This window comes from Betta splendens, chromosome 2, assembly GCF_900634795.4.
Source record: "Betta splendens chromosome 2, fBetSpl5.4, whole genome shotgun sequence".
Taxonomy (NCBI): Eukaryota; Metazoa; Chordata; class Actinopteri; order Anabantiformes; family Osphronemidae; genus Betta; species Betta splendens.
In genome coordinates this window covers 21,168,326-21,194,922 of record NC_040882.2, presented here as the reverse complement: position 1 = coordinate 21,194,922, position 26,597 = coordinate 21,168,326, and the positions used below count along the sequence as shown (strand labels likewise).

The 26,597-nt window shown below is 43.6% G+C and overlaps 5 protein-coding genes and 1 non-coding gene across 10 annotated transcripts; 4 read left to right on the top strand and 2 right to left on the bottom strand.

Annotated features, from left to right (window-relative positions):
- Positions 1–412: 412 nt before the first annotated feature.
- nit1 (nitrilase 1) lies at positions 413–25,729 on the bottom strand. Of its 4 annotated transcripts, XM_055506052.1 has the most exons (10): positions 25,612–25,729; positions 21,325–21,419; positions 19,474–19,515; positions 14,498–14,678; positions 2,457–2,682; positions 1,919–2,152; positions 1,748–1,851; positions 1,518–1,654; positions 1,286–1,411; positions 413–1,198 (listed from the first exon to the last, which is right to left on the bottom strand). In XM_055506052.1, the coding sequence occupies exons 5-10, from the start codon at positions 2,543–2,545 to the stop codon at positions 932–934; spliced, it is 957 nt and encodes a 318-aa protein (XP_055362027.1). In that variant the 5' UTR covers positions 2,546–2,682; positions 14,498–14,678; positions 19,474–19,515; positions 21,325–21,419; positions 25,612–25,729; the 3' UTR covers positions 413–931. The 4 variants fall into 4 exon arrangements, with proteins under 4 accessions (XP_055362027.1, XP_028989048.1, XP_040924306.1 ...); XM_029133215.3 differs by lacking the exon at positions 19,474–19,515; XM_041068372.2 differs by lacking the exons at positions 14,498–14,678; positions 19,474–19,515.
- Positions 3,673–7,358, top strand: LOC114845314 (E3 SUMO-protein ligase ZBED1-like). 2 transcript variants are annotated; one of them, XM_029133196.3, is made up of 4 exons: positions 3,673–4,430; positions 4,510–4,596; positions 4,704–4,748; positions 5,010–7,358. In XM_029133196.3, exons 1-4 carry the CDS (start codon positions 4,406–4,408, stop codon positions 6,392–6,394), a joined length of 1,542 nt encoding a protein of 513 aa, XP_028989029.1. In that variant the 5' UTR covers positions 3,673–4,405; the 3' UTR covers positions 6,395–7,358. The 2 variants fall into 2 exon arrangements, with proteins under 2 accessions (XP_028989029.1, XP_028989032.1); XM_029133199.3 differs by having other exon boundaries at positions 4,416–4,430; positions 4,704–4,765.
- On the top strand, positions 7,513–10,112 carry pfdn2 (prefoldin subunit 2). Its single transcript, XM_029133250.3, has 4 exons — positions 7,513–7,672; positions 8,521–8,609; positions 8,753–8,876; positions 9,039–10,112. Exons 1-4 carry the CDS (start codon positions 7,592–7,594, stop codon positions 9,228–9,230), a joined length of 486 nt encoding a protein of 161 aa, XP_028989083.1. The 5' UTR covers positions 7,513–7,591; the 3' UTR covers positions 9,231–10,112.
- trnas-gcu (transfer RNA serine (anticodon GCU)) lies at positions 11,632–11,713 on the bottom strand. Its single transcript has one exon. It is a non-coding gene; the product is annotated as a tRNA-Ser (tRNA).
- Positions 11,887–14,504, top strand: b4gat1 (beta-1,4-glucuronyltransferase 1). Its single transcript, XM_029133200.3, has 2 exons — positions 11,887–13,377; positions 13,688–14,504. Exons 1-2 carry the CDS (start codon positions 12,274–12,276, stop codon positions 13,877–13,879), a joined length of 1,296 nt encoding a protein of 431 aa, XP_028989033.1. The 5' UTR covers positions 11,887–12,273; the 3' UTR covers positions 13,880–14,504.
- Positions 23,577–26,597, top strand: six7 (SIX homeobox 7). Its single transcript, XM_029133237.3, has 3 exons — positions 23,577–24,516; positions 25,579–25,742; positions 26,000–26,597. The coding sequence occupies exons 1-3, from the start codon at positions 24,109–24,111 to the stop codon at positions 26,205–26,207; spliced, it is 780 nt and encodes a 259-aa protein (XP_028989070.1). The 5' UTR covers positions 23,577–24,108; the 3' UTR covers positions 26,208–26,597.

The window sequence follows — 26,597 nt, the reverse complement described above, 5'->3', positions numbered from 1 at the left end:
AGTTGTGTAAGGTCTTAAACCTTGCTTTGTAAAGTGCCTTGAGATAAACTTGTCGTGATTTGGCGCTATATAAATACAATAAATTGAAATTGAATTTTAAATAATTATTTTGACTTTGGCAGCATCACATCTGAGGAACCTAAGCAGGTCTGTGAGATGAATCTGACCAAACTACTGCTTTCAGAAGGTTGGGAATACATTTTTCAGGTCTGGAGGTTTGAAGATTGAAGCTTTAAATCGCTGAAGTTGTCAATTATTGTCAAATAAAACACTCATTAACCTAAAAGCCTGAAGTGTAGAATGAACGGTGCTCTGAAGGAACCAGGTTAATGATTGTCTGCCATGTTTTTTGTTATTGTGTATTTTCTCAGCAAAACGGCACAGTGATGCTTTTCAAATTCAGTATTACACATTATAACATTTTAAATTTTTTATTTTATATTGCAAATATGAAATTACACAGTAATATCAGATATCAGGACAGGAATGTTTCCCAGAACTGCATTTTGCATTAATCCATTTCCCACCACCCAACAGTGCCATCTATTGATCAGTATAAGTACTGTCATTTATAAACTCATTTAAACTCAAATGCTGGTCAACTGGTCCAACTTGCCTGAATTCAATTACCAGATGAATTAACTTTCCAAACTAATAGATAGTAAAACTATCCAGTGTTTCAGATTATAAAAAAATACATCTCTCATTTTTATTAATTTCAAGCTTCATTAATTTACTCCTTCCACCCTTATTCAAATCATGTTCATGCTGTCAATGCTTAATGATGGAAACCTGAGAAAAACAGTATTACATTTCACAAACTCAGTACATCATTGACTTGTCTCTCACACAAAGCATCAGGTTCAGTTTGTTGCCTGTGTTCAGATTTTAGTCCTACCATCCTGTCTCTCCGTGACTCAATTTGACTGAATCATGTTTTTCCCAGAGTGTGGTAGAAGCCAGTGTCTCTGCGGTGCTGTTGGACTGGCATGTTTTTCCTGGTGCTGCTGACTTTCTCCTGGTCGATCTCCACCAGCACTATGCCTGGCTCCTCCCCCCCACAGTCCCCCAGCACAACACCCCAGGGGTCCACGGCCAACGCGTGGCCGTACGACGAGCGCTTCTCGTGGTGCCGGCCGACCTGTGCTGCCGCCAGGACGAAGCACTGAGTCTCCACTGCCCGTGCACGAAGCAGCACCTGCAAATGAATGTGTAAAGCGCATTCTTGTCATCTATTACAGATTAAGACACAAAAAGCCTGAAAAATAAAATGAACATATCCCACCTCCCAGTGAGCAGCTCCTGTAGGTACAGTGAAGGCTGAGGGGTATGTGAGGATCTCAGCCCCATGCGTCTGAAGAGCCAGTGACAACTCAGGGAATCTGAGATCATAGCAGATGCCCAAACCCACCTGTGTTAACCATGAGGAAGGGTTTGTTAATACATGTACTAATAGAGTTTACTGTGAGGTTGTAGTGCTAATGAGGTGTTTATCAAAATATAACATAAAATGACACCTTGCCAATGGGAGTTTGGACTGGGGACACAAGAGATGGTCCAGGAATGGTAAAGGCACTTTCTTTAAGGAATACACCTCTTTCTGGAATTTCCACATCAAACAAATGGGACTTCCTGTAGACTGAAACAACCTCACCTGTGGGAATAAAGGAAACATCAAGCTAAAATCATGACCTGTGGAGCATTTTGTTAGCAAACTACCAGACAGGGGCTGTTAGACATTCAGAACCTTTATCATTAATAATGATGTGACTGTTGTATATTCTCCTGTCTGTCTCCCAGTTGTGTCCTTGTTCATGAAAGCCTCCAAGTGACAGCCACACCTTTAGCTTCCTAGAAAACAATGATAAAATGAACATTCCTTTGCCTTTTAATTTTGCTGTATGAACCTTGTGTCTACCTGGCTAGCCGAGTGTATTGTGACACTGTGTCTCCTTCTAGACTCTCAGCCAGTGTCAACGTCTCCTCTCGGCTCGATCCAATGTAGTCAAACCCCTCTGGCAGAAAGACCATGCAGGCCCCTCGCTCCCTGGCGTCCTCCACCAGCCGCTTACAGGTGGAGAAGTTGGCCTGCTTGTCAGGGGTGGCCGTCACCTGACACACTGCAGCCACTGGGTGGGACACAGTGGACATCCTGCACAGAAGGCGTTGGGTTAACCACAGCTGGTTATTAACTGCCCTGGTGTTTCTGTTTGCAGAGTATTTACAGTGTGGCTTCTAAGGAAACACACATAATTCAGTTATTATAACAACAGAACAACAAACATGGTAATCATGCAATATTACGGGGATTTGTAGATATTTTCACATGTGTGACCTACTAAAGAAGGCCTGCATTCATGTAGTTTATGTACTATCGTAAGTTGAAAAGAACACAAAGCCATGTGTTCGCCTACAGGTCGGTTAAAATATTCCCCCTCATTAGAATAATAACATACCTGCTTTGTAGCCTGGTCAGTTGTTTCCAAACAGGGAGAAAAGCTGAACACTTTCCACCAGATGCGACAATGCCCCTGATCCTGAACATCGGTTTAAGATGGACCTGTCCAGCTGTCAAAGTCCCGGTTTATTTCTTGTTGGTGGTGTTTGTTCCAGTGTCGAGCTCAGCCCTCCACAACAAGAAGGCGACAGCCTTCACTCTTCTTCTCTGCCGAGTGTCAGTGTCTGTGGAGGCACATCAGCGCCACCCGCTGGACATTAGTTGTAGGATAAGATAAGAAAACCTTATATTCACACAGCGGGGAAATGACTTCACACAACAGCAAAGTACAGAGCAGAGAATACAGCGACAGAATCAAAAAAAGTTAAAGACAGTTTGTGTTAACACAGTACAATGCAATACAGTACAGACCGAGTATGGGGTTATTAGAAGGGTGATTGCACAGTAATAAATATAACTCTTGTACCGCTTTGCACAAATGTTGCACAGACAAATTGTTGCACCTTGTGTCCGTTAACCTGTGGCCATCAGCCTGAGTTTTCTGAATCATAGCTTTGGTGCAGAGTCTGGAAATGCCGCTCTAAATTGCCCTTCTTTGGTAAGGCCATGCTTGCATTGCAAATAAGAAAGAATTTGAATAAACAAAAAACTAATCTGTTTCCCATTTCCAATGAAAATGACACGTTTTAGTTTTTTTTTCCCCAGACACTTCCTCCAGCTTTTCCGGTGGGACCCCAAGGCGTTCCCTATCCAGCAGGGAGAGCATGTTGTGGGTCTTCCTGGGTTCTCCTACTGGAAAACCTCCCCAGGGAGGTGTCCAGGAGGCATCCAATACAGATGCCTTTCGGCTCAGCTCCCTCTTCACCACGACGGACCGGTACATTTTTTCAGTCGCTGCACTGATCCGTCTGTCAAAGGTTTGATTGTTTTGCGGGGGAAGTGTGGATGCACTGAAATATGTTAATAATGCACTAAAAAGAACCAGGTTCGATTATGGGATCATAGTGTATGGCTCAGCAGCAAAGTCAGTGTTACAGGTTCCGGACGTTGTGCAGGCAAGAGGTAGGTAGGTGAGAAAGAGGTAGAAGTGGGTAATTATATCCCCCAAAGTTCTCTTTGGAGGCTGAAAGATGTGAGGGTGGAGGGTGTCTGGAGGAGAGGAAAAGGGTGGAGAATATTAATGAAGTTCATGAGTTTCATAATATAGTAGAGATGAAATACAGGGGATATCTTTAGATATTCAGCGATGGGTCAAAAGATCAAAAATCGGGGAAAACAGGTGCAGGAGTGGTGTTGGAAAACAGCAGCAGAAGTCAGAGTCAGAACTGTGTTTTTGTAGTGGAGTGTGTTTGTAGTGGAGTTGGTAGCGATCAGGGTGGCACTGAGGCGAGTGGAGCGTAGCAGGTGGAGGAGGGTTTTATTCTGCATTGATCCTCTGTCAGAATCAACCAAAGTATCACCAGGACGTTTTATTGACGTCTTGGATTTATTTACTAGAAATAGTGAAACTGGAAATAGTGAGATTGTGTTGATGTGGGTTCTGGGACATGTGGGTATTAAAGGGTGTATTAAAGGGAGTGAGTGGATAGAGTGGTGAAATAAGCAACGGAGCAGGAGGCGGTTAGAGAAAATGTTGGACTGCCAAGAGGTGAAGAGGAAAGCATAATTTAGGGGAATATTGTTATTATAAGGAGTGGCAGGAGGAGTTGGATAGTTTGACTTGATGGACATAGACCTAAACGTAATATAATAAACTCTAGAAGTTTTATTTTACCAGAGCCTGGGAATATTTACATATTTACACAGACCCCACCCTGGTATAAAACCAGGCTTAGCAGTGAGAGCAGAGTAGTGGGTGGAACAACAGCTGGGAGGAAGGTCCAGGTCGCCGCGGTACCAGATCCATCCACAGACGATACGCTGAGAAGAAGCTGAACCAACTCTGAAATGGCTCCAACGACAAGCCGTCCATGTGAGTAGCTCATGACGAGCAGTTCCTTCAGTTACTGAGTGTTATAGCTGACGAACTGCCTTATGTTTGTACTGAACAGCCAGACAAAGGGCCAGCTCACCGAGAGAAGGGCGAGTCAATAACCCACATTCAGCAACAAGACGGGAACAAATCAGACAGAGATCAGGTAAAAACTCAGTACAAAGCGACTTCATCACATCATGTCATTGACTCGGGTCAGTGAGGGGCAGAAGAGTTTTGGTGTTATTTTACGTGGTTTTGTTTTATTCATAGGTTTGATGTGTGGACGTCCTGTAGCTGGACAGACTGGAAGAATGGGTAATAATCATTTACAGGTGGTTTTCCTCATATGAGATATCATCAGACCGAACTAGTTAGATGAGGCTGCTCCTTTGTTTGCTTATTAAGGCTAAATCATGTCATCATAAATGTTAATGTTACTGTGACAGTTAAAAATGCAGAGGAGATAATGTTCTGTGCAACAACAGAGAAGATGACCGGAACCAAGTAATGTACGACCTGGATCGAAATGATCGCTGACAATAACGCTTGTACCCTGTGATCTCTTTGATTCCACAGTTGGAAGCCAAGACGTTCTGACCAAAGACCAACACTTGTTAAAGATGATGATATCAAATCTGCTGTCCTTGGATACAGCACAGAACACAAACTTTATGGCTTTTGTCCGTGCACTTAAGCCCACTTTTCAGATTCCTACAGAGCCTCAGATGAATTCACTGCTCCACAGTGTTTACAAGGAACAGGTGAAAAAGCTGCAGCAGGCCTTGGGCTCACCTGAGCACATCGTGCTCTCATGCGAGTTGTGGTCTTCAAGCCCTGAAGACTCCTACCTAACAGTGAGCTGCCACTTTGTGGATGACCGTGGGAAACTCAAGTCCTTCATGCTTAAGACGACAAGCATGCTGGGAGATGACTCTGCTGCCAGCATTAAGAACCACCTCTCAGCTGTCATGGAGGCTTGGAAGATAGAGGAAAAGGTCCACGGGGTGGTCCGAGCTGGCTTACCCCAACTGAAGGGCATTAAAACCAGTTGGCTGCACATGCCATGTTTTGCTGATACTCTGAATGTAATATTTAGAGACATGAGGAAGAATGATAAGCTCTCAAACATTCTCAAGAAGTGCCAGACCATCATCAGGTTCTTCAAGAACAACTCTGACAAAGAGCAAAGGCTCCAAGAGATTAAAAAATGTCCGGATATGAGGCACGGTAAACTGATCCTGTACTCAGGGGACCAGTGGCTCGTCTGGTTGAACATGCTGCAGCAACTGCAGCAACAGTACCCAGCCATGTTGATGGTGTTTGCAGAGTCAGATAGGTCTGACCTAAATTTGAGTGAAAATGAAATTAAGCTCATAAACAACATTGTTTCAGCTCTGCTTCATCTCAGTAAAGCCACGTCAAAGATGAAAACAGAAGGGTTTGACACCATTGCACTCATTGTGCCTATTCAGGAGATGCTCATAAAATCACTTGAAAAAGAGCAAAGTAACAACAATGTTGCTGAGATTTTACTGTCCCATTGCAAAAAAGAGTTTGGTGACATCAACGAATCTAAACTGGCAACTAGCACATTCCTTGACCCCAGATATAAAAACCAACTAGGAGAGGAAAACAAAAAGCTGGCAAGGAAAGAAATAATGAAAGCTAAGCAGGACGTGCCTCCGGCCAAGATGACAAAAGTCCTGGACAGATACATGGCCTACAAGCCCACTGCAAAGGACTCAAACCCATTGTCCTGGTGGATCCACACAGGGAGGGATAAATTTGGTGAGTTAAGCAACCTCGCTCTGCAGAAACTCAGCATTGTCTCCACTGCTGTGCCCTTGGAGAGGGCTTTCTGCCGTGCACCGGATCGTTTCTCAACCCTCAGGAGCTCCCTCGAGCCAGAAAACCTGGACATGACTTTGTTTCTACACAGCAACTGGTCTGATAGCTCTTAGATGCAAATTCATGGTGTTTTTATGGAAATGCCACCCACACAGTGACAGAGTCAGAGTCTCTGTCCCTGCTCAGTAAAAAAAAAAAAACACCATGAATGTGGCTCTGAATGTGGAGCTTGTCTCGTGTTAGAGCTCACATGCCTCACTTTACATCTATGTGGGGTTTCATGAGTTAAAAATGAAACAAACCTATTTTTCAAAATAAAAGTAGTCTTTCCTCAGTTTTAGACTTTCCAGTCTTTGTTTAGCTTGTTTTTTAGGTTTTTAATCTTGTTTAATATTTGTCATGTCAGAAACCTTAGATTATATTTTAAATTAATTTCATCCTGTTAAATTGTGTTTCTTTTAAATCATGTCAGAATAAAATTGCCTTGGATTGTGAACTATCACAGAAAACTACATGATAGCATTTTTGTTCTAAAAATTATACACATAACACACTATTGTTAAACTATTCCTGCAAATTACTAACTAACAAGCACTAACAACACTAACACGAGCATGAGACTAGTACCACTACTGCTAGTACTACAGTAGTTCTACTTATGAAATTAAAACGTGGACAAACTGGATCTCAAGTGTGGATCACAGCGATGCCGGTGTCGTGCCAGAAAGTGACTGTTGTCGACGTAAAAACAGCATCTTATTGGTTCTACTGGCCTCAGACAAGTGGTTAGAATGAATGTTTATGACATTTATTAATATAATCAAAGAGAAGTTAAGATGAGGCAGAAATAAGCTTCTTAAAAAAACATCTTGGTTGTAATCACTTTTAGGCAACATGAAAACATCATCTTACTGGTTAAACTGGCCTCAGAAAGGTAGAGTACATGCAGTTCAATAAACTGGATGTTTATTAATTTTAGTTAAACTGAGGCAGAAATAAGCTTCTTATCAAAAGATATTGGGCCCAATCACGTTTTGGCAAATTCAAAACCTTTTAGAGGTTCTATTGGTCTAATGCACACATTAAAAGTGATGAAACGACTTGGTGCTAAACGTCTTTAAGCGGTGGTGCACGCTCCTGCGTCCAATTTTTGGCAGAGAGTAACGTTGTTAGGCACGACGCCTGTCTGCTGATCCACACATAGTAACTGTAACACCTGTCCAGGATCCCTTTGCATTTCTTCACAGGCGATCGCCGCAGGCAGCTCTGCACATCCATCCCGGGGTCCTTCTCAGCAACACCCTTCCAAGATGGCAGCCAACAGTAGCAGCACGGGTGGCAAGTCTAGCAACAGCGCTGGAGGAAAACAGTCCGGCCCTACAGCCGAACAGGTACCATCACCTCTACCGCGACCCAATCCAGTCTGCGCAGTTGATTCTGCTGTTGTCTAGTTGTACCAAGTGAAGCTAGCCCTGCTTATCGGACTCTCAGCTAACCAGAGCTAACGTTAGCTTCGTCACCGCTTCGTCCACAAACCCACATAGCACAGTTAACAGGAGGACGGGCGTCAGTGTTGTGTGCAGTCATGAGCTTTTTGTCACTGCTTCATACGTCTGACCGAGAGTTTGGTAGATTTCAGTTGCATAAAAACACACAATTCTAATGGAATGGTGTGGGTCTTAGCCAGCAGTAGTGGCTAAGGCTATTTATAACTCTAAAACTCATGTCTGCCCTCTGCATTTAACCACTAATTAAAATATTGAATTGCCAGCACAGACTGAAATATTCCGACATCATATTTGACACAATGTCCGAATAGAGCAATAAAAAAGTTTTTTTTTTACTTGTACCAAACTTCAAATAATTACACAAATTATCACTAATAAATCATCTATTAACCATTTGGAAGTATACATGTACAACAGGCAACAAACGTTTGGCTTTTTAAAACGATCTTTAAAGTAAAGGGCCAGCAGGTAATAGTGGCTTATGCAAAAAGGTGTCATAAAATTGATTGGACTATTAATTTCCTATAGGCAAAAGTATTTAAAGGATCAGTGGAAAATATATTTTTCAACATAACCTCATTAGAAAGATATACCTAAACAACGATAATCAAGTAGTTTACTTGTCTAACTGTCTCTCACAGCTGGGTTCTTGTACAGGAGCACTCATTTAAAATATTATGGTGCTGTGCAGCATAAATCTCATTGCTGGGGTCTGTGGTCTTTTGTGACAGGTTGTAGCAACGTTTCAGAGGATGCGTCAGGAACAGCGCAGTATGGCCTCTAAAGCTGCAGAGTTGGAGATGGACATTAATGAGCACAGGTAGGCAGATGACATTGATTAATATGCTGATCTGATTCAGTGAATAATATAAAATGCAAAAGTGAGTTTCAGATGATGACCAGGTTTGTGGTTTTTTTAATGTGTTGATTCCACTTTTTTAAAATTTAAACTCTTTCTTTCAGCTTAGTAATTGACACCCTAAAAGATGTGGATGCTTCAAGGAAATGTTTTCGTCTTGTCGGAGGAGTTCTGGTGGAGAGGACTGTAAAAGAAGTTCTCCCAGCCTTGGAAAACAACAAAGAACAGGTGTTTAAGTGTTTAGTTTCTTTAGTGAAAATGCAATAACCAGTCACGAGTAAGAACACAATGTAAAACAACAGTGAAGGCTTTAGTTGGGGAAAAATAAATCTTCTGCCCCTATCATTTTAGTGCTATGTCTCGGTTTTGATTTTTTTTTTGTATCCACAGATCTCCAAAATAGTGGAGTCCCTCAACACACAGATGCAGGCAAAGGGACGGGAACTCACGGAGTACAGAGAACGTTACAACATCCGGCTGGTGGGAGAGGGTGAAAAAGAGACACAAGGCCAGCAGGCAGCATCCTCCAGGGACAGTGAAGGTGGTGGATCTAAAAGCGCTGCTGGTGTTTTAGTTTCATAGTTTCTAATAACATATGCCGATGGTAGGGTCTTACAATTTCTGCAGAACATAGTTGGAGTCACTAAATCTAGGTTCAACAACTGAATTCTCTACATTTGTTATTGAAATCATTGCTGTCATGCATTCAAACATTGCTCTACTTACATCTGAATGCTTGTTTAAAAAAATGTTTTACATTTGCCTTTAACTCAAAATGACTTTCTTTCCTTTGATAAAAGTGTTGTAAATTCAATTCAACCATTTATTTTTTTTTATTTAGACTCATTTATATATAATTAAATATAAATTGTTTCAGACTACAGGATATATTTTTCGTCATGTATGATGTAGTTTTCAGGGGAATGATGTCAAACTAATTTCACGACCAGGCACAACCAATGCATTCACACAGTCAACATATGAATAATAAATCATCGTAACAACTGAAAAATGTTGAAAAGTAAGAGCGGGTATCCTGAGGCCCTGGAGTATCTGTTGCTAATACAGGAGTATAGGTGGATTACATTTGGAAAACATGGTATTAGCTTGATGACGCAATTATACTGTAAATGTGGTACTGTTTGAATTTGTTTTCTTCATTCACTCTCCTACAGAATCCTTTTTTCCACAACTCCAAAACTTTTTTTCACATAGAAGCCACAGTAAGGCTGCTGAAGTGAGTGAGCCTTTTGTTGAGTGTTTACCCAAGATTGAAGGTGACTCCACCGCACGGTCAATAAAACCCTGTCAATTAAAACTCGTCATTTTGATTTGTAGCTTCCGTCTAAGGTTGAAGTGGCAAATAGCCAAAACTAAAGGAAGGCCTCTTAGGAGCTGATCTATACTGTCCACAGGGACGAGAATGTTTTTGTCAATAGTTAAGAATTAAAGATTGTGACAGTTGTGCTTTGTTGTGTGACGTCTTTAATATATCTCCAACCAAACATCACATCTAAAGCTTTTTACAGGAATATTGTTAAAATGTTACACACGTGCATTTTAGGAATAAGAATGCCTTTATTAGTCCCACAGGAACAGGACAGAAAAACAGAAGAAAACAGAAACCATACAAACATACATCCATAAACTAACCAAATGTAGTTGACAGTTCTGATTTTAGCAGCATATAGGAAAGATCTGCGAAATCTCTCCTCCACACAGCAAGAGTAGATCAGTCTGCTACTGAAGCTGCTCTCCAGATGGATGAGTTTAGCCAGGACCCTTCTCTCACCCACCTCCTGCACCGTGTCCAGAGTGCAGCCCAGGACACAGCTGGACTTGTTGATGACCCTGTCCAGTCTCTTCCTGTCCCTCACTGTGATGCTCCTCACCACACCGTACAGGATGGCGGATGCCACCACAGAGTCATAGAAGGTCTTCAGGAGTGGCCCCCCCACTCTAAAAGACTCAGTCTCCTCAGCAGGTAGAGTCTGCGCTGACCCTTCCTGTACAGTGCATCGGTGAGATGACAGCAGGCTGCCGTCAGTGAAAATCCACCACCTTGGTTTCCCCTGGTTTCCCCTGCATTGATCAGGAGGTGGTTCTGCTGTCACCAGTCCACAAATTTCTGAGTAAGTCCTCTTTACTCTGCATCGTCGTCATTGGTGATCAGTCCAACAATCGCAGTCATCAGAGAACAGATAGTAAAGATGTAACCTGGTGAGGTCTATTGTAGTCCTGTCATCTCGAGAAGCTGCCCGATGACTGCAGCTGTAGGATGTATCCAGGGTGGTGACGTCACAGAGTACCCCCCACCCCCACTATTAAAAAGGAGTATACCTAGGAGTGTACTTGGACACTAAACTGGAGGCTCAGGTCTTTTAACATCTACAGCAACATGCTCTGGATGTTCTATGAGTGGTGGCTAGTGTAGTTTTTTAAACTGTTGCCACACCGTGGCTGCCCACTAATCCCCCAGCGGATGGATTAAAATGCAGAGGTTAATTTCCTCAATGTAGGATCAATAAAGTTCAATTAAATTATTTAAAAAACATTATTGACTGTATTTTAGGCACAATTCTGCTGAATTACTAGATAGGCAGTGGGAATGATTAAAAAAAATATTACTGACATGTTACCTAGTGTCTGGTAACAGACTTCAGTTAAAATAGTCTTTGTGGCACGTGGGAACTTTAGGTGTGCATGCCCACAGCATGCATAGCATTAATTGCTAGGCTCTTCTGACTGATGCATTCTGGTATCAAGTGGGACCTGCAGAATTAGGGAAATAGAACCTCCTAATCTGGATCAAGGAATCATCTGGAGGCAATAAATCACACCTGGATAATGTTCATTTAGTCCGTCGGTCTAAGTGTTTTAACAACCGTCGGCTGCTGTACATGTAAAATTAGCACAACGTAGATATCGAGATAAGTTACGGACAGTACATGTGTACCACCCAATTTGAGAAAAAAGAAAGTTTCGACGAGGATGGGATTCGAACCCACGCGTGCAGAGCACAATGGATTAGCAGTCCATCGCCTTAACCACTCGGCCACCTCGTCTCACGGTGTCCCCACAGCAGGTGTAGATTTATTTATAGATCAAACATGAGTCAGAGGCAGAGATTTCAATTAAACACGTTATTATTTGTGATGAACCAAAGTTTCCAACATACACGACAACATAACTAGTAAATTGTCTTTTATCCACCGTGACGCTACTGACTGCTTCGGCTAACCGCTAACGCTAGTTAAAACCCAATGCTGAATTTAGCGGCGCCTTTACTCCCGGTATTACGGTTACAACACATCGACGTGCGCCGCGGTCGCAAAAGAACATGGTAAGAACCGTGCTGTGTTTTGATGGAGAACAGAGTGGATCGTTTCACTCGAGCTGTGGACAGACGTCTGAACATCGGGGCCAGCGTTGTTACATACAGTTATGCAGTCGCGTCAGCGGACAGCCTAGCACTCGGTAGCGGTAGCATTGTGCTAGTGATGTAAGAAGCGTTAGCTGGACGCTTGGACAGAAACAGCCAGTCGTGACAGAGGCAGCGGTCTGCTCCGCCGGTGTTTGGACCTGCTTTGTGTGCAGCAGTCGGCCAGTGCGCAGCTCATCTGGAATGCATCTCTCCAAGAAATGTTCCGTCTTCAAAGTGGTGCTGAGTGCTCTGCTGATAGTGGCGCTGCTGCAGCTCATATACCTGTCCTTCCTGTCCAAGTTCCACGGTAAGCAGCAGCGGTACCGCTACTCGGAGCTCTTCGGAGGGTCTGCGTCCAAGAAGAATGCGCCTCCCGAGAAAAACTCCCGGAAGGAGCGCCTGAGATACTCTCTGTCCACGGGCGGGATCTTCGATAACAGTGGTCAGTACCGGATCTACAAGAATCTGATCAAAAGCGACTTCACTACAAACCAGAGACCTGGATCCGACCCCAGCTCCAACGTGGTGGCTTTAGCCACACACACGACGATCAACAACCTGCATCACCTGGAGTCTCTCCTGGAGAGATGGCAGAACCCGCTCTCTGTGGCCATATTCGCACACGGGCAGGACGTCAAATTTGCCACCGCTCTGGTCTATGCACTCAGCTTCTTCTGCCCTCAGGTCCAAGCCCTGGTGGACTTCCACCTGGTCTGCCTCTCGGGAGAGATGGCCAGTTTCCCTGAGCAGGACCGTGAGCACTTCTTGGGGCTTGAAGACTGTGCCTCTGTGTTCACCAGGCTGGAAACCCACAGGGATAAGTACAAGAACTATGACATCAGCGGCAACATCTCCTACCCCAACAACCTGCTTCGTAACGTGGCCCGAGGCGGCACCGAGTCCGCCTACATCCTGGTCATCGACATCGACATGATGCCGAGTGCCGAGCTGCACCAGCAGTTCTGGGCCATGATCGGGAAGCGCCAGCAGGCCAGCGACGAGGTGTTTGTGTTGCCCGCCTTTGAGATCCGCCACGCCAGGAAGACGCCTGCCACCAAGGCCGAGCTGGTTCAGCTCTACCAGGTGGGGGAGGTCCGGCCATTTTACGAAGAGCTGTGTCCCCGCTGCCAGGCCCCCACAAACTACTCGCAGTGGGTCAACAGCCACGTCAGGGAGACGGGGACCCTGGAGGTCACCTACACGCTCACCTGGGTGGACCCCTGGGAGCCTTTTTACATCGGGCCCCGCACAGTGCCCCTGTATGACGAGAACTTCAAGCAGTACGGCTTCAATCGCATCAGCCAGGTCTGTACACTCTAAATATCTTCCGAATCTTGAACCCAGGTCACACTTACTAGCTGCCGATGCTGACAAAGATAACTTACATACATACTTACATACAGAGATACATACCTGTACAGATACAAAGAAGGGGCCCATGGGAAATGTAGGATCCACTGCTGGTGCAGTTTTTATCCTTTGCAGCTTCAGTCACCTTTTCCTCTGTACACAATCTGTCACGTCTGTCACTCTTCTCTGCCTGCCACCGTTTCCATTCTCCGTCTCCTCTCATCCCACTCCTCCCTGTCATCCTGCCTTTGTGTCCTCTCTCCAGGCCTGCGAGCTCCATGTGGCCGGATACAAGTTCTCTGTGCTGAGCTCAGCCTTTGTGGTGCACCGTGGCTTCAAAATCCAGGGGGAGTTCCACGCCCGGAAGGACGAGGAGAACAAACGCAACCGGGTTCTGTTTCGCAACTTCAAAGAGGGGCTGAAAACCAAATACCCGTCCTCCACGCGCCGATGCTGAATGAGCAGCAGGAGTCGGCATCCTGCCTGTATCACTCCTACAGTACATGAAGTCAGTGTGCTCTGGAAATGACTTGTTTTGCTTGTTTTAACGAGGTTGCGCTTTAGCCTACAGTCAGCCTCTCCCGGTCCAAAACGTCCTTTTGATTTCTTGTGACGGTGACACCGTAGGAGTTTTAGAGAACCCAACTCTTTCAGATCTCTCTCTAAAGGTGAGAAGCAGGGAAACAAAGGTCTCAGGAGGATTTCAGCCTCCTGCATGTGGGCACCGAAAACAAGAAACCATCATTCAGTGGAGAGCGACTGCAACTCTTGTGATCTTTTTAATCAAACGCTAATTTAAATCTAGATGACGAGTGGACTCACGTGTTCTATAATAATAGGTTTTATGCTCATCCAGATACAAAAATAAATGCAAAATGCGACAGGACAAAAACTCGCAACACATGCAAAGAAACCAAGAATAAACTGGAAACTCTAAACTGTATGTGACATCAAACCTGGGACTGTGTAATACATAAATTATCACGGAGCATTTCATGGTAGCTGAACTGTCGTCACATCTGTTTAATATTACATGTGGTTCATATTAAGAGAAGGAGGACGCAACTTCACAAACCTTTGCCACGTTCAGACTGTTTTCTTGTATTTAACTTTGTGTCCTAACATATTCAGTCCATCCTCTGCCCGTCCGTGCTGTGCTCTGGCCACCAGATGGCACACGGCCCTGAAGAGTTCTATGCTCAATTGTTGGATGTGGGAGCCAAACACCTGAGACTACACTTTGTTTTGACATCTGCCTGGAAATATTCAGGAAAAACAAGAAAAATTGTTTACTGTACTGAATAACTGTGGCATTGTAGTCACAGTCGGTGACACATGATTTATTTATTGAAGTTCACATTTTAGAGGGTTGTTAAGGTAAATGCAGTGGCAGCCATTGTTCTAAAGTCCCCTCACTGTTCTTCAGGTTCTCCACAGATCATTGTTTATTGAGAACCAGTGTTAAACAAAATGATCAGAGATTTCTCTGCGGTAACTCTTGGGGTCAGTACATGAAACTGGATCAGTTCAACTACAAAGCTACAACTTCATTTACTTTACCAAGACTCTGACACCTGTGATTAGTTAAGAATATTATTTATAATGATTCTACATGCCATGATGTCTTGTGATGTGGATCCTTATTTCTGGGTTAGTCAATAACGTCACACTACAACGTTGTCTGGTGCTCAGTGCTCAGCACCACCGCTCTCAACACATTTCAGAAGTTTTCAGAATCCACTGAGAAGCTTTGTATTTAGACACTGTAGAACACTAGCTTTTTGCCACTACTGTGGAAAACGACTACATCAGAAACACAGAGTTAAAGTGTAGTAAATGGTTCCAACGAACCAGAGGTGGACGTGTACAGTAGCACGTTTGGTTGGTGGAGATACAAATACTGTGTCGGCAAAAAGCCAACCAAAAGCGACAGCAGGTGTTTTCTGTGGAAATTCTCGACACCACCAGCAAACGGATAATAGTCTTCAGTCTGTCACCTGCTGGGACAAGCGGCGTTGAACCTCTACTACCACTCCTCTCTGCTCCCATGTAGTGGGAATGCATTATAACAACATACACAAGCATGTTGTTTGGCTACGTTTTAATTGTAAAATTGTTATTTGTTTTTTTCCTTATTACTGGAGAATTTAACAATTTCATTTGTAGTATTGATGATATGTATTGTGAAAACCACGTTATTGACCTCGAGCAGAAACACTGTAGCACAAAATGTTTGAAATGTTCAGATTTTTATGGAGAGTTTATTTAGAACCACTGTAAAATCTTTTTCTTTGGTACCTTATGAGCAAAGTCTGTTTCAACAGAGCCACCCTGTGTAATGATCTGATGTGGTGCTTTACGTCCAACGTCTGTTCCTCACTTGAAAATGCATCTTTTGTATTTATTTTTTTCTGTTTTGTGTTAACAAAATATGAATTTAATTTGCAATGTTGGATTTCTATTACAACTCTTCTACCTTTGTTGACCTATAATTGTCTGTCTGTACATTTAATCCTCATACAAGAGGCAAATCTGTCATTACAACCTCAGTCATCAGAAAGATCTTTGCGCACAAATCCAATTAATTAACTTCACCAGAGGGATTTTTAATGACAAGTACTGTCAACAGGGTTTCTACAAGTATCACTGTTCCTCGATAACAACACAAATGTCTTATTAAGCTGAGTCTGTGTGTGACATCAGGTGGCTATTCAATGTTTAAGGTTTTGGATCATTCACAGTGAGAACAAAAACAACGTAGGAGTATCATTCACTGGGCGTTTGACACAGTTTACATTAACCTGTGGTGTAACATGGCTTAAGCTGCAGGTTTACTGGCATTTCTGCACCAACAGCATGCGATGGGTGATTAGAAGGGGACTCGGGCCAGCGTCCAATTAAAGCCTCCTATTTAGTAATTAAAGTGGACTTTGAGGAAGTTTCAGTTTGACTCCATTTTAATGTGGACTGAGTTATGCCTTTACGATTATACCACCACAAACAGCCAACTCTGACAAAGAGCCACGCTGGTCGTCGTCTCCATTGTAGAGGGATGACGTTGAACATTAAAACCATCAATTCAATATGTGTCGTCTGCGTGACGCCTTAGTATTGTCCAAGTGCTGCTCTGCGAGCTGACCATCTGTTAGGAAAGTAGAGCACGTGTGACATTCGGCACTTGACAACTGTCCAAGGCGCTTTGGCATTTCGTGGCTAAGCCTGCATTACCAGGCTCAATGAGCCAGGCAACACGAGAGCGAGTAGCACGCAACTGTGTGCTCTGGCCTCAGATCAGTGTCAGTGGACAGGTTGTTTGTTGGAAGTAAATATCTGTCACTTTTGCTTTCTGGTTTATGTTCGGCATCACCTCCTAATATTTCACCAACTTACAAGGAACTCTAACAAAAGTTTATAAATCAGAGGAAGACTGTGATTTTCATAAACGTCGCCTTCTCTTGTTTCATATTCAAGCTTCATCTTCCCTCTCTTGAGCAGATTTGTATAATAACGTAACAATAAGATGCAGCAATATTGAGAGGGGGTGCGTTGTGTGGATCAGGAGGCAGGTTTGGTGAGGTAAAGTGGGGTTTATCTCCACAGCTTTGGGGAGTGAAGGCTTATCTGGGTCAGGGAGCTTTACGACATGAGCAATTAGGGCTGCCCCGTTCTTGTGTGTGCTAGCGGGAGGGAGGCCTCCTGCCATGTAGATTAGCCGCCCCGCTATGGCCAGGAGAGCTGCATGGCCTCAGTGGGGGGGCGGGTGAGGGCGCCGAAAGCAAGGGTCAACAAAGGCCTCGAAGAAATACAGGCCCTTCCGTATGGGTCAATGAAAAGGTGACGCATGAAGCACTCAGTGATCCAGACTGATAAAGCCATTCACAAAATGAAAAGTGGGTTCAAATGAACTGGTTCACTGTAGCATGTTTAACAGCAGTCTGGGGAGAAAAGGACCATAGAGCGCGTTTATACCGCTCAGCTTAACATTGGCAACTTCTACTAATGAGCCACTTGACTGGAAGGATTTACGAGTGATTAACGCGGATGCTTTGGAGAAGTGACCGAAGAGGCCACAGGAGCCATTTTCAGTTCTCTATGTCTGTGTTTACATCTGACAACATCAAGCATCTTGGTTTTGGAAAAACTGGAAGATGCATCTGGGCTGATGGCGGTCAGATGTTTCAAAACACGTCTCGTTTTTATTTGGTGTATTATCTGGACATTTAGGGCTACAGCAAAAAAACTAAAGCTGGACTCAGTTAAATCAATCTGCAGAAGAGTTGACACCAATTCAGGTTCAACAGTTATTAGACAGGTACTGACAGAAATGAATACATCTTTCCAGATGCTTTGTTTCTCTCCCAGAGCCAGCTTTGGTTGTTTCCCGTCCTAGACTCAGACTCTCCCGAAGACTGTTCCTGTTTCACTTAAACAGGTGAAGGCTTAGCAGTCACCAATGAAATGTACCTGTCTGCTTACGGGAGAAAAAGCCTCTCAAGCAGAGGGCGCGCATATCGCTGCGCCTCTAACGCCGGTGTTCTTGGACGCCCAGGCTGCCCACGTTTTAAATGTATCCTGCTAAAGCCAGACTGCAGGACAGAAGTAATGAGACGTGACACCACCAGGGGAAAAGAAAAGGAGGCCTAACAGATATAGGTAATCCTTCTCACCAAGATAACGCCTCTTAGCCTCCCACCCCTGCTGTCACACGAACCCAGCGGGGACAGACGCACTAGATGTACACACACTGAAATAATTCTGCATCGATCGATGCACTAATGCATGGCTCATTTCTTACAGCCATTCAGCAACAGATGATGGCAGCTATGATACAATTGGCCCAATGTTTGCACAACAAACCGAAGGGGGAAGATTACTTGAAGGCTGCCAGTGATATTATGGTGGCTAAATTCTCCCTCTAACGATTTTTCACGAGGAATCAAGTGACTGGATTGAGCTACTATCAACAAACCTGACTGAATAATAAACTTAGTAGAGCAGGTATAATGGTGCAGATTAGGTGGGATTTGTATGACAGATTTAAGTTGAGCAGCCAGTCCCTGTGTCAGGACATGAAACTAAATCAATAGAAGCAGTGAGGGTGACTGCATGGCTTTTCACTGTTCTCGAGGAGCACAGTAATAAGGTATAATGTTCTAACTAGGTCACATTAGATCAAGTCATGTTGCAACACAGTATCTGAGTGGATCTGTCTGGTCATACATGTTATATAAATTAATCACAAAAAAACAATGTCATGTTTCAACAGAGAAAACACGGTGTGTGAGGCACTTAATGCAAGTACTAAATAAAATATACACCCATTTGCCACATTATTAGGTACACGAGTAGAGATTATGGCCTGATAGAAGACTAGAGACCATACTGTAGCTATGCCTGATAAAGTGGCCAGTGACAGTAAGTCTACGTAGGAACTTCTTTAGATGCAGTATGCTCCAATGATTATGCAAATCCTTTAAGATACTCATAAATAATCATCCCAGTATGTGTTTCTCAGGCAATGAAATTAAGGATATGTGTGCTCAGACATTTAACCCTGTTACAATGAAGACAAGTTATGGTGCCAGTGCCTCTTCCTGTCTGTCAGCTGAGCGGCCTTTCTGTCAAATCCCTCCCAGCATCAGCAGCACAGAGAGCGAGGATGGGCCGGGCTGGGCCGGGTCGATCAGAGAGGATCAGGACGAGGTAAGTCACCAAAGCAGGAATTAATGAGCATTATAGTATTAGGTAAGAGTAAGTCCCACCTTAAATCCCTCAGGATTCCTAAACAACTCCAGTAACACCTGTGACATGTGATCATGGAGGAACGAGGAGGGTTTTTGTGACAAAACAGGTTTGAATAAAAAAATTAAACTACATTTGAACATTTGTCTCCGTGGACAAGCAGCTTGGAACTCATTACGAAGTGTCATGTTTATAATAGAATAATTAGGTTTTTACGTTTTAAAATCTTTATAGCGTTCAAAGAACTCAAATCAGGGAACACTCCACATGTTTTCGAGTGTAAACAGTGATGTTTACCCGGTAACTCACCTGCTGTTACATAGCCACTCAGTTCTTTTCTTTGACCACGTTCTGCAAACAGGGAAACAAGAACTCGGGAACCAGCAGTGATTTGCTGGAGCTATTTTTTAAAGCCTTAAACTGGAGTTTGCCTGCAAACCGCAAGCTTGTGCTAAGCTGACCCCTCAAACAGAGAACATGATACTCTGTCTGGGGGTTATCCCCAATTCACGCTGAACAATACCTGAAGAGAACATGTCATTACACAAATAATCTTCAGACAGCTTTCCTCTTCACACCTTGGAGTGTAAAGAAGCATATTGCTCTGACTCACTTAATAATTCATGCAGAGGAGATTTCCTCTAAACATTTTTGTGTGTTTAGCCACAAGTTAAAAAGTGCTGACATTTAAAAAGCTCCTTCTGGATTTCTTATATTTAAAGTAGAAATCAGATTTCCCTTTCTTACTTTTAAAGAATAAAGGAAAGCTTTGATGGGAAGCTGGTTTGAATCAAGCTAAGCATTTAATTTTACACATCTGTTTTGTCCATAACTCTGAAGTAAACCGTTTTTTTATTCTTTGTACATTTGTTGATTATATTTAGTAAGTGTTGTGTGATTGGGGAAAACCAAAAAATAATTAAAAACTATAACATAGAGTAAAATGCAGTTAATGGAAATAATCATCACATTGAAATAGTTATGTTCTTGTGCAGAAGCTTCAAATGCAGGAATGCAAAAGGTTGCACTTTATTAAGTCATTTGGAATAAAAGATTCACATCTTTAACTAATGTATTGGTTAGATGAACATATCTATTTTAAGTGTGTGACACAGTGCAACATTTGTTAAGGACTGATTTGACCGTCAACAGCTTATGACGACATGTGTTACATACACTCACACTGATATATATGTGTGTTATATTTCTTTACATATATATTTTCTTTTTTCCTGCACCTCCAACACCACGATGACCGGGGGAGGTCATGTTTGTGGTTAGTGTGACTCTGGCGTGGGGTGAGAGGTACAGCTAATATACACAGTGTGCTGGGGCTGAGGGAGGGGAGGATGCAGGGGGATAGACCTGTCTGAGAGGATACTGACATTGAGTTGCAAATGAGCTTGTAATTAGCCCTTACACATTTGCCTGGAGGGAATTGGTGTCTATGCATGTGTGTGTGTGTGTGTGTGTGTGTGTGTGTGTGTGTGTGTGTGTGTGTGTGTGTGTGTGTGTGTGTGTGTGTGTGTGTGTGTGTGTGTCATTGTGTGTTTTTTAACCCATTTTCCTCAGAATAGGGGTTGGCTGTGATAATCAGATAATACTAAATACTTCTCCTCCCAACTGCTTGTTAATTGTGTTGGTGTGGATTTATACAGCATGGTAATACCCCCATTCCACACACACACTCATGCACAGACACACATGCCCCCCACTTTGCCTTGTTGGCAAAATCAACAGGTCATTTTTAAGCAGAAGCCTTTTGTTTAATCCACTAATTAATTATGCCAAGTGGGGTTCCACCATGTATGGCTCCAGCCAATCAGTGTGTGTGTATACGCATTCATTTGTAGTTTAACATATGCTCTAGTCTATTCCTAAATTAATTATGGTGACTGAACAAGTACAACCAACTGGACTACATGTTTATACATGGAATGCATATTGTGTTTCTAAAGACCTTTGAAACTTTTTAATTAATGTTAAATACTGGATTTCAAACATTATTACTGATGTCATGTATAAATAGAAGTTTTATGATTATACAGTATTTCTTGTCAGTCGTCCACTCAAATGTGTACTATTAACATTTTTATGTGGCGTGTGCCCTGGTTTTCCAGGGGGGCTTATACAACCACCGACTGTGTCAAGAGTTTCTACCTTGTGTATTGGGAAGGTGCCTTTGGTGTCCTGCACGTAATATCCAAAAGGCATTAGCTCAGTGTGGTCATCAGGTCCGGTGCCGATCCCACAGTCTACATGAGATGAAAGCAAAAGACACAGTCACTGACACTCAGAAGACAAGGTCAATAGACTGTTTGTTCTGCATAAACTGCTGATGAAACTTGATCTCATCCTCTTTATAGTTTCAAATATCAATGAAAACATTAATTGTAAGCTAATAGTGCAGTGATGATAATTCATTTTTTTATGAAACACAGCCATTAAACATACAGCATGATGGTGGAAACAGTGAGTGAGACAGTGGATAAACAACCTTTGAATCATCCTGTAGCTGTGGACCAGCTCTGCACGGCATTCATGAAGCACATTCTTGGCCATGTGATGCAACCATTTAATACAACATCTACTGCATTTGCCCCCCTCTCTTTCCACTGAGTATGTGAGGACAGACGTGCAAGGCCGCCACGAACGAGCAATGCTAAACGAAAGCGATGGGACACTGGGGCATAAAAGATTATGATGAGATGTAGGTATGCGATATGACAAAAGGCATGATTTAAGTGGGCCTATAAGAAACATTTAACCAGTTAGTCAGTTACAACATCAGCACCGATCCAAATGATCTATGTCACACAGACGTATGATCAACTCCTGGACCCTCGATCATTCTACAAACACATTTATCATCTGCTCATCCCATCACCATCTTATCATTCATCCCATTCTAACGGCTTGGGAGCACTTAAGCAGATTTTGGTTCAATCTGCTCTCGAAGTGTTAAACAGATTGGGTTGGGAGATTTATTGTAATGAAGGTGAGTGTGTGTGTGTGTGTGTGTGTGTGTGTGTGTGTGTGTGTGTGTGTGTGTGTGTGTGTGTGCGGCTGGTGTTTAGTGGGACAAAGTGTCTGAAACTTTGGAGGGTTAGATTAACTGTGACTTCACTGAGCTCATTTCTCCCCTTCTGTGCTAACGGCAGACACACGGTCATACATCCCCTCTCCCCTTCAGCCAGACTATCCCACCTCAGAGTTTATTTAGCTTTAGGCCTTGTGTACCTGTATCAGCTGATCATCAGCTGTTTGTAAAGTCAGTCTCTACGCTTTCTGTACCTTAACGTCATCTGACCAGATCTGAGGAAACATCCTGCACCACATGGTGCAGGTGTCAGGTTTGATACTCGATTAACTGAAAACTAATTTATCTAGTAAACATGAGCTCATCCTGATCTTTACTGTAAACCTAGTCAGCCCAAGGTGTTTTTCAAACTGGGTCACACATAACACATAAAAATCACTTGTATTATCACTTTAACAACAAACCATCTGAGTTTATTGATTAACAAAGAACATTATTTGCTTTTATTTTAATTGAATAAAAGTCATTGTAATTGTTTAATTGTTAAATATATAAAACCTAATTGGAGTAAACATTTTTTTTAATTCTGAAAATAACTTTTGAGATTAAGCTCAATGTAAATAAATGCAATGAGGAGAAAATTCAAGAAAAGCACAACTGTGTGTGCTGTTTGTAACTTCATTACGTTTATTATTATTTATGAGTTAATCCAATCTATCACCGTTGCAGATGTTTCCAGATCATCTCCTATTGTCTGCTCATATGTCCACTCTAGACAGATTTGTAGATTTTAAGCTGGTTCACCTCAAACTTAGACCAGATGATCCTTCACCTGACTGCAACCTTTATGCAAAGCCTCATATTCACTCCAACACTAATCCGTGTCCGTCTTCACGGGCGCCTGTTAGACGATCTAATCGAAGCGGTGACTGTAACGAAGGTACCTCCACATCCTTTGCTCAGGATCGGGCCATCGGTTCTCCGCAAAAGTTGCACTTCCAGGTTATCGTGCGCAAATGAAGTGTAACGTGTTTGCGTTGTAGCTGACAGATGCTTATAGGATCCTTAGTCTGATTAATAGGAAAATTGTCTAAGTCTGATTAATGAGCTACTGAGATCAGAAGGATTGGAGCAGCCAGCAGATCATTAATTCCGTGTCCTGGAGTTGCTCCGCTGCACACCGACGTCTGGGGGCGTTTTCATTACGGTCTGGTCGCGGAGGATAACCTATAGGTGCGACCGTGTCTGCTTTAATTACATGGGCATTAGCGGCGGCCCCGCGTCCCACCGTGTCCTCTGGGCCAAATGTCGAGGCACCGGTCGCGCCCCGTGATTAACGCCATCCAAGCGGACAGCCGCTCATACACTGTCAGCCATAAAGGTGAAATGTGCGCCTTACACACGCGTTTCACTGACTACCTTTGCACCAAGCAGCCGTGCACGTCGCTCCTCCAGGTCCGACCAATTAACTAACATATCTTGGCTTGTTTGCTCACTGCACTCATCCTGACAGTCAATGTATCCCCGGGCTAAGCCAAACAAGCTGATCAGCCAGTCACCTCTGTACACACTACCCCCCACTAAGAGGCTAATGGCCCGGGCGTATAATCCTTCTCAAAACAACTACAGAGATGCTAATTGTATCTCGCTATAAATACAGGTTGACTACTTGTCCTCTTTCTTTATTTGTCCACACGCTGGAAATCTGGAGCCGCCTTCGCCGTTGCGCGCCGGCTTCTCTGAATTTGCCCAAATCCGGAGAAAGGGTTACTTAAGAGAAGCAGCAGATAGATGCTGCGAGTGTCTATAAACTCGGAGCTCTGCGCCCGCTTGGACACGCCACTCGTTTCATGCGCTCCCTGAAGGTCCTGTAACTTCTCCAGTGAGCGACTGCGCGAGGCGACATGTTCCCGTTGCCGATGTTCACGCCGGACCAGGTGGCTCGCGTGTGCGAGAACCTGGAGGAGACCGGGGACATCGAGCGCCTCGGCCGGTTCCTCTGGTCCCTGCCCGCCGCCGTACCGGGCTCCGCCGGGGAAGCCCTGAACCGGCACGAGTCGGTGATGCGCGCTCGAGCGCTGGTCGCGTTCCACGGGGGGAACTTCGAGGCGCTGTACCAGATCCTGCAGAGCCACCGGTTCACGCGCGAGTCGCACGCCAAGCTCCAAGACCTGTGGCTGGACGCGCACTACCGGGAGGCGGAGAGGCTGCGGGGGAGGCCGCTCGGCCCCGTGGAGAAGTACCGGATCCGCAAGAAGTTCCCTCTGCCCCGCACCATCTGGGACGGCGAGCAGAAGACGCACTGCTTCAAGGTAAACAACGTTGAAGTGCTGCACGGAGAGATGACCAACGCCATAACAGCACATTTATTATCTGATGTGACTTTAACATCACGCTCTGTCGATCAGCCTGCTCGTTGAACCTTTAATGCGATAATGATTAGTCGTGGTTATCCCTTTCTGCGCTGAGGTCCAGCGGAACCCCTTTATTGGTTTCCTGACGGCAAAAGCTCAGATTTCATGGATCTGCTCTTCACTGTTTATCATTACTATCTGTAGATAAGCTGCTGGACAAGATGCTTTTAGTTCTGATTTAGTCATTCTCCTGAAACTGTCAGGTTCATGGCGTGTTTCTTATAATTGTTCAATCGTTTATTTTTATTGAATAATTAGACCTTATGAAGTATGATTTGAATATTTCATTTGTATTCACTATAACATTTAATGCATACATTAGCAAAGCCTTTTTCTACTGTAAGTCACTAATTTCTGACAGCAGTATGTTACTGTATTTTTAATGAGAAGTTGCCTACAGTGCACTCATGGTCAAATCCAACCAGCCGTTACTACAAACTTTTTTGCCAGAATAAAAAACCTGTCACAAACTAACAGAGTGTAATGATGTGGTGCACAGAGCAACATGACCATCACTGTAGGCTACAAAAAAATACAGCAACTTCATTTCTTCTGCGTTTACGTCCCTACATTGTTACAGTTGTTTTATATTAAACTGATGAGGAGGATCAGGACACCATGCACTTTGCCTCTGTGGGGCCTGTGATCTCCCTCTTGTGGCCACAGTTGATTTTTTGTTGGTTTAGTTTCCAACTCCTCAGGAATAATATCCTTAAGCTCCTTAACATGACCTACTTTATAAGATATACACTGTTATTTAATACTGTAACATTGGTTGTGATCATCTCTTTATAAATCATATGTAATATGATAACACTAAGCATCAGATTACATTTAGAAGATTACAGTTTAATAGGATGATATCAAAGTCGCACATATCATTTTAAATATGAGTCAAAGCTCTTTAAGAAACAAAATCCACAAGTCTAAATATGCAAAACTTGTCTATGTGTTTTTCAGGAAAGAACGCGCAGTTTGCTGCGAGAGTGGTACCTTCAAGACCCCTACCCCAACCCATCCAGGAAACGGCATTTAGCCCAGGCCACAGGGCTCACACCTACACAGGTCGGCAACTGGTTCAAGAACCGGCGGCAACGAGACCGTGCTGCGTCTGCAAAGAACAGGTATTAACACATTAACTATGTTTATGACTATGAATAACATATGACAGTGACTTTATGATTAAAATAGAGTCTGTTGATATTTTTATCAGTCATTAAATATGAAGTTAAATATGAATGTTCGTATGAATATGAACTTTCGGTTTACACAGACTAAAAACACAGAAAGCTGTCAATAATGACATAATATAATGAACGAGTATAATGAAGCTTGGTCAGTGACAGCTCTTTCGGTCTGCAATCCCTCTTTCCTCATGCAGACTGCAGCAGGATCCTTCCCTCCTGCCCTCTGAAAGCTCCCCTAACGGCTCCCTTCAGGAGCGCCGCCATCACCCACACCTGCTGCCTGCCTCCCCTCGCCTGGCCAGCCCCGGGGCCAGCGACTCCAGCACAGAGACCGAGCACAGAGGCACGGGGGCCTCCACCCCGGAGATCTCAGTGAGCAGCGACAGCGAGTTCGAGTCCTGAGACGATGGAGTCTGCCCACGGACTGACGGCGGCGTCCGCCACGAGGCTCTGACGCATCTTAAAGACACTTGACCCGTCTGTGGTAGAGAACACGCTGGAGCTGTTCTCAGTGGGAGGAGGCCATGTGATGTGGCCGTGCGTGGACTCTGCAAAGGAATGATATGCAAAAACACGATGCACTTAAAAGGCACCACGGCCCACGACCTTGACTGTTACATTAGTTTACTGCTGAGCGTGACTCCACTCTGTAGCTAGGCGAACCTCCATCCCGCTTCCCAATACATTTTTCAACTCAAAACCTGTTTACCGTTTTACAACATGTCATTAATGCATCTCATTGAGAACATGTATTTTGTAAATGTTTTATGTAAATAAATGAACTTATTTTTA

Bases quoted from the DNA above. Each gene is read 5' to 3' on its own strand.
- b4gat1 (XM_029133200.3), top strand. From the start codon at position 12,274: ATGCATCTCTCCAAGAAATGTTCCGTCTTCAAAGTGGTGCTGAGTGCT. The intron at 13,378-13,687 runs GTCTGTACACTC...TCCTCTCTCCAG, and splicing joins GCTTCAATCGCATCAGCCAG to GCCTGCGAGCTCCATGTGGC.
- six7 (XM_029133237.3), top strand. From the start codon at position 24,109: ATGTTCCCGTTGCCGATGTTCACGCCGGACCAGGTGGCTCGCGTGTGC. The intron at 24,517-25,578 runs GTAAACAACGTT...TGTGTTTTTCAG, and splicing joins AGAAGACGCACTGCTTCAAG to GAAAGAACGCGCAGTTTGCT. The intron at 25,743-25,999 runs GTATTAACACAT...TTCCTCATGCAG, and splicing joins GCTGCGTCTGCAAAGAACAG to ACTGCAGCAGGATCCTTCCC.
- LOC114845314 (XM_029133196.3), top strand. From the start codon at position 4,406: ATGGCTCCAACGACAAGCCGTCCAT. The intron at 4,597-4,703 runs GTAAAAACTCAG...TTTTATTCATAG, and splicing joins ACAAATCAGACAGAGATCAG to GTTTGATGTGTGGACGTCCT. The intron at 4,749-5,009 runs GTAATAATCATT...TTGATTCCACAG, and splicing joins TGGACAGACTGGAAGAATGG to TTGGAAGCCAAGACGTTCTG.
- nit1 (XM_055506052.1), bottom strand. From the start codon at position 2,545: ATGTTCAGGATCAGGGGCATTGTCGCATCTGGTGGAAAGTGTTCAGCT. The intron at 1,852-1,918 runs GTAGACACAAGG...ATTGTTTTCTAG, and splicing joins CAATACACTCGGCTAGCCAG to GAAGCTAAAGGTGTGGCTGT. The intron at 1,199-1,285 runs GTGGGATATGTT...ATTCATTTGCAG, and splicing joins CAGGAGCTGCTCACTGGGAG to GTGCTGCTTCGTGCACGGGC.
- pfdn2 (XM_029133250.3), top strand. From the start codon at position 7,592: ATGGCAGCCAACAGTAGCAGCACGGGTGGCAAGTCTAGCAACAGCGCT. The intron at 8,610-8,752 runs GTAGGCAGATGA...TCTTTCTTTCAG, and splicing joins ATGGACATTAATGAGCACAG to CTTAGTAATTGACACCCTAA. The intron at 8,877-9,038 runs GTGTTTAAGTGT...TTGTATCCACAG, and splicing joins TGGAAAACAACAAAGAACAG to ATCTCCAAAATAGTGGAGTC.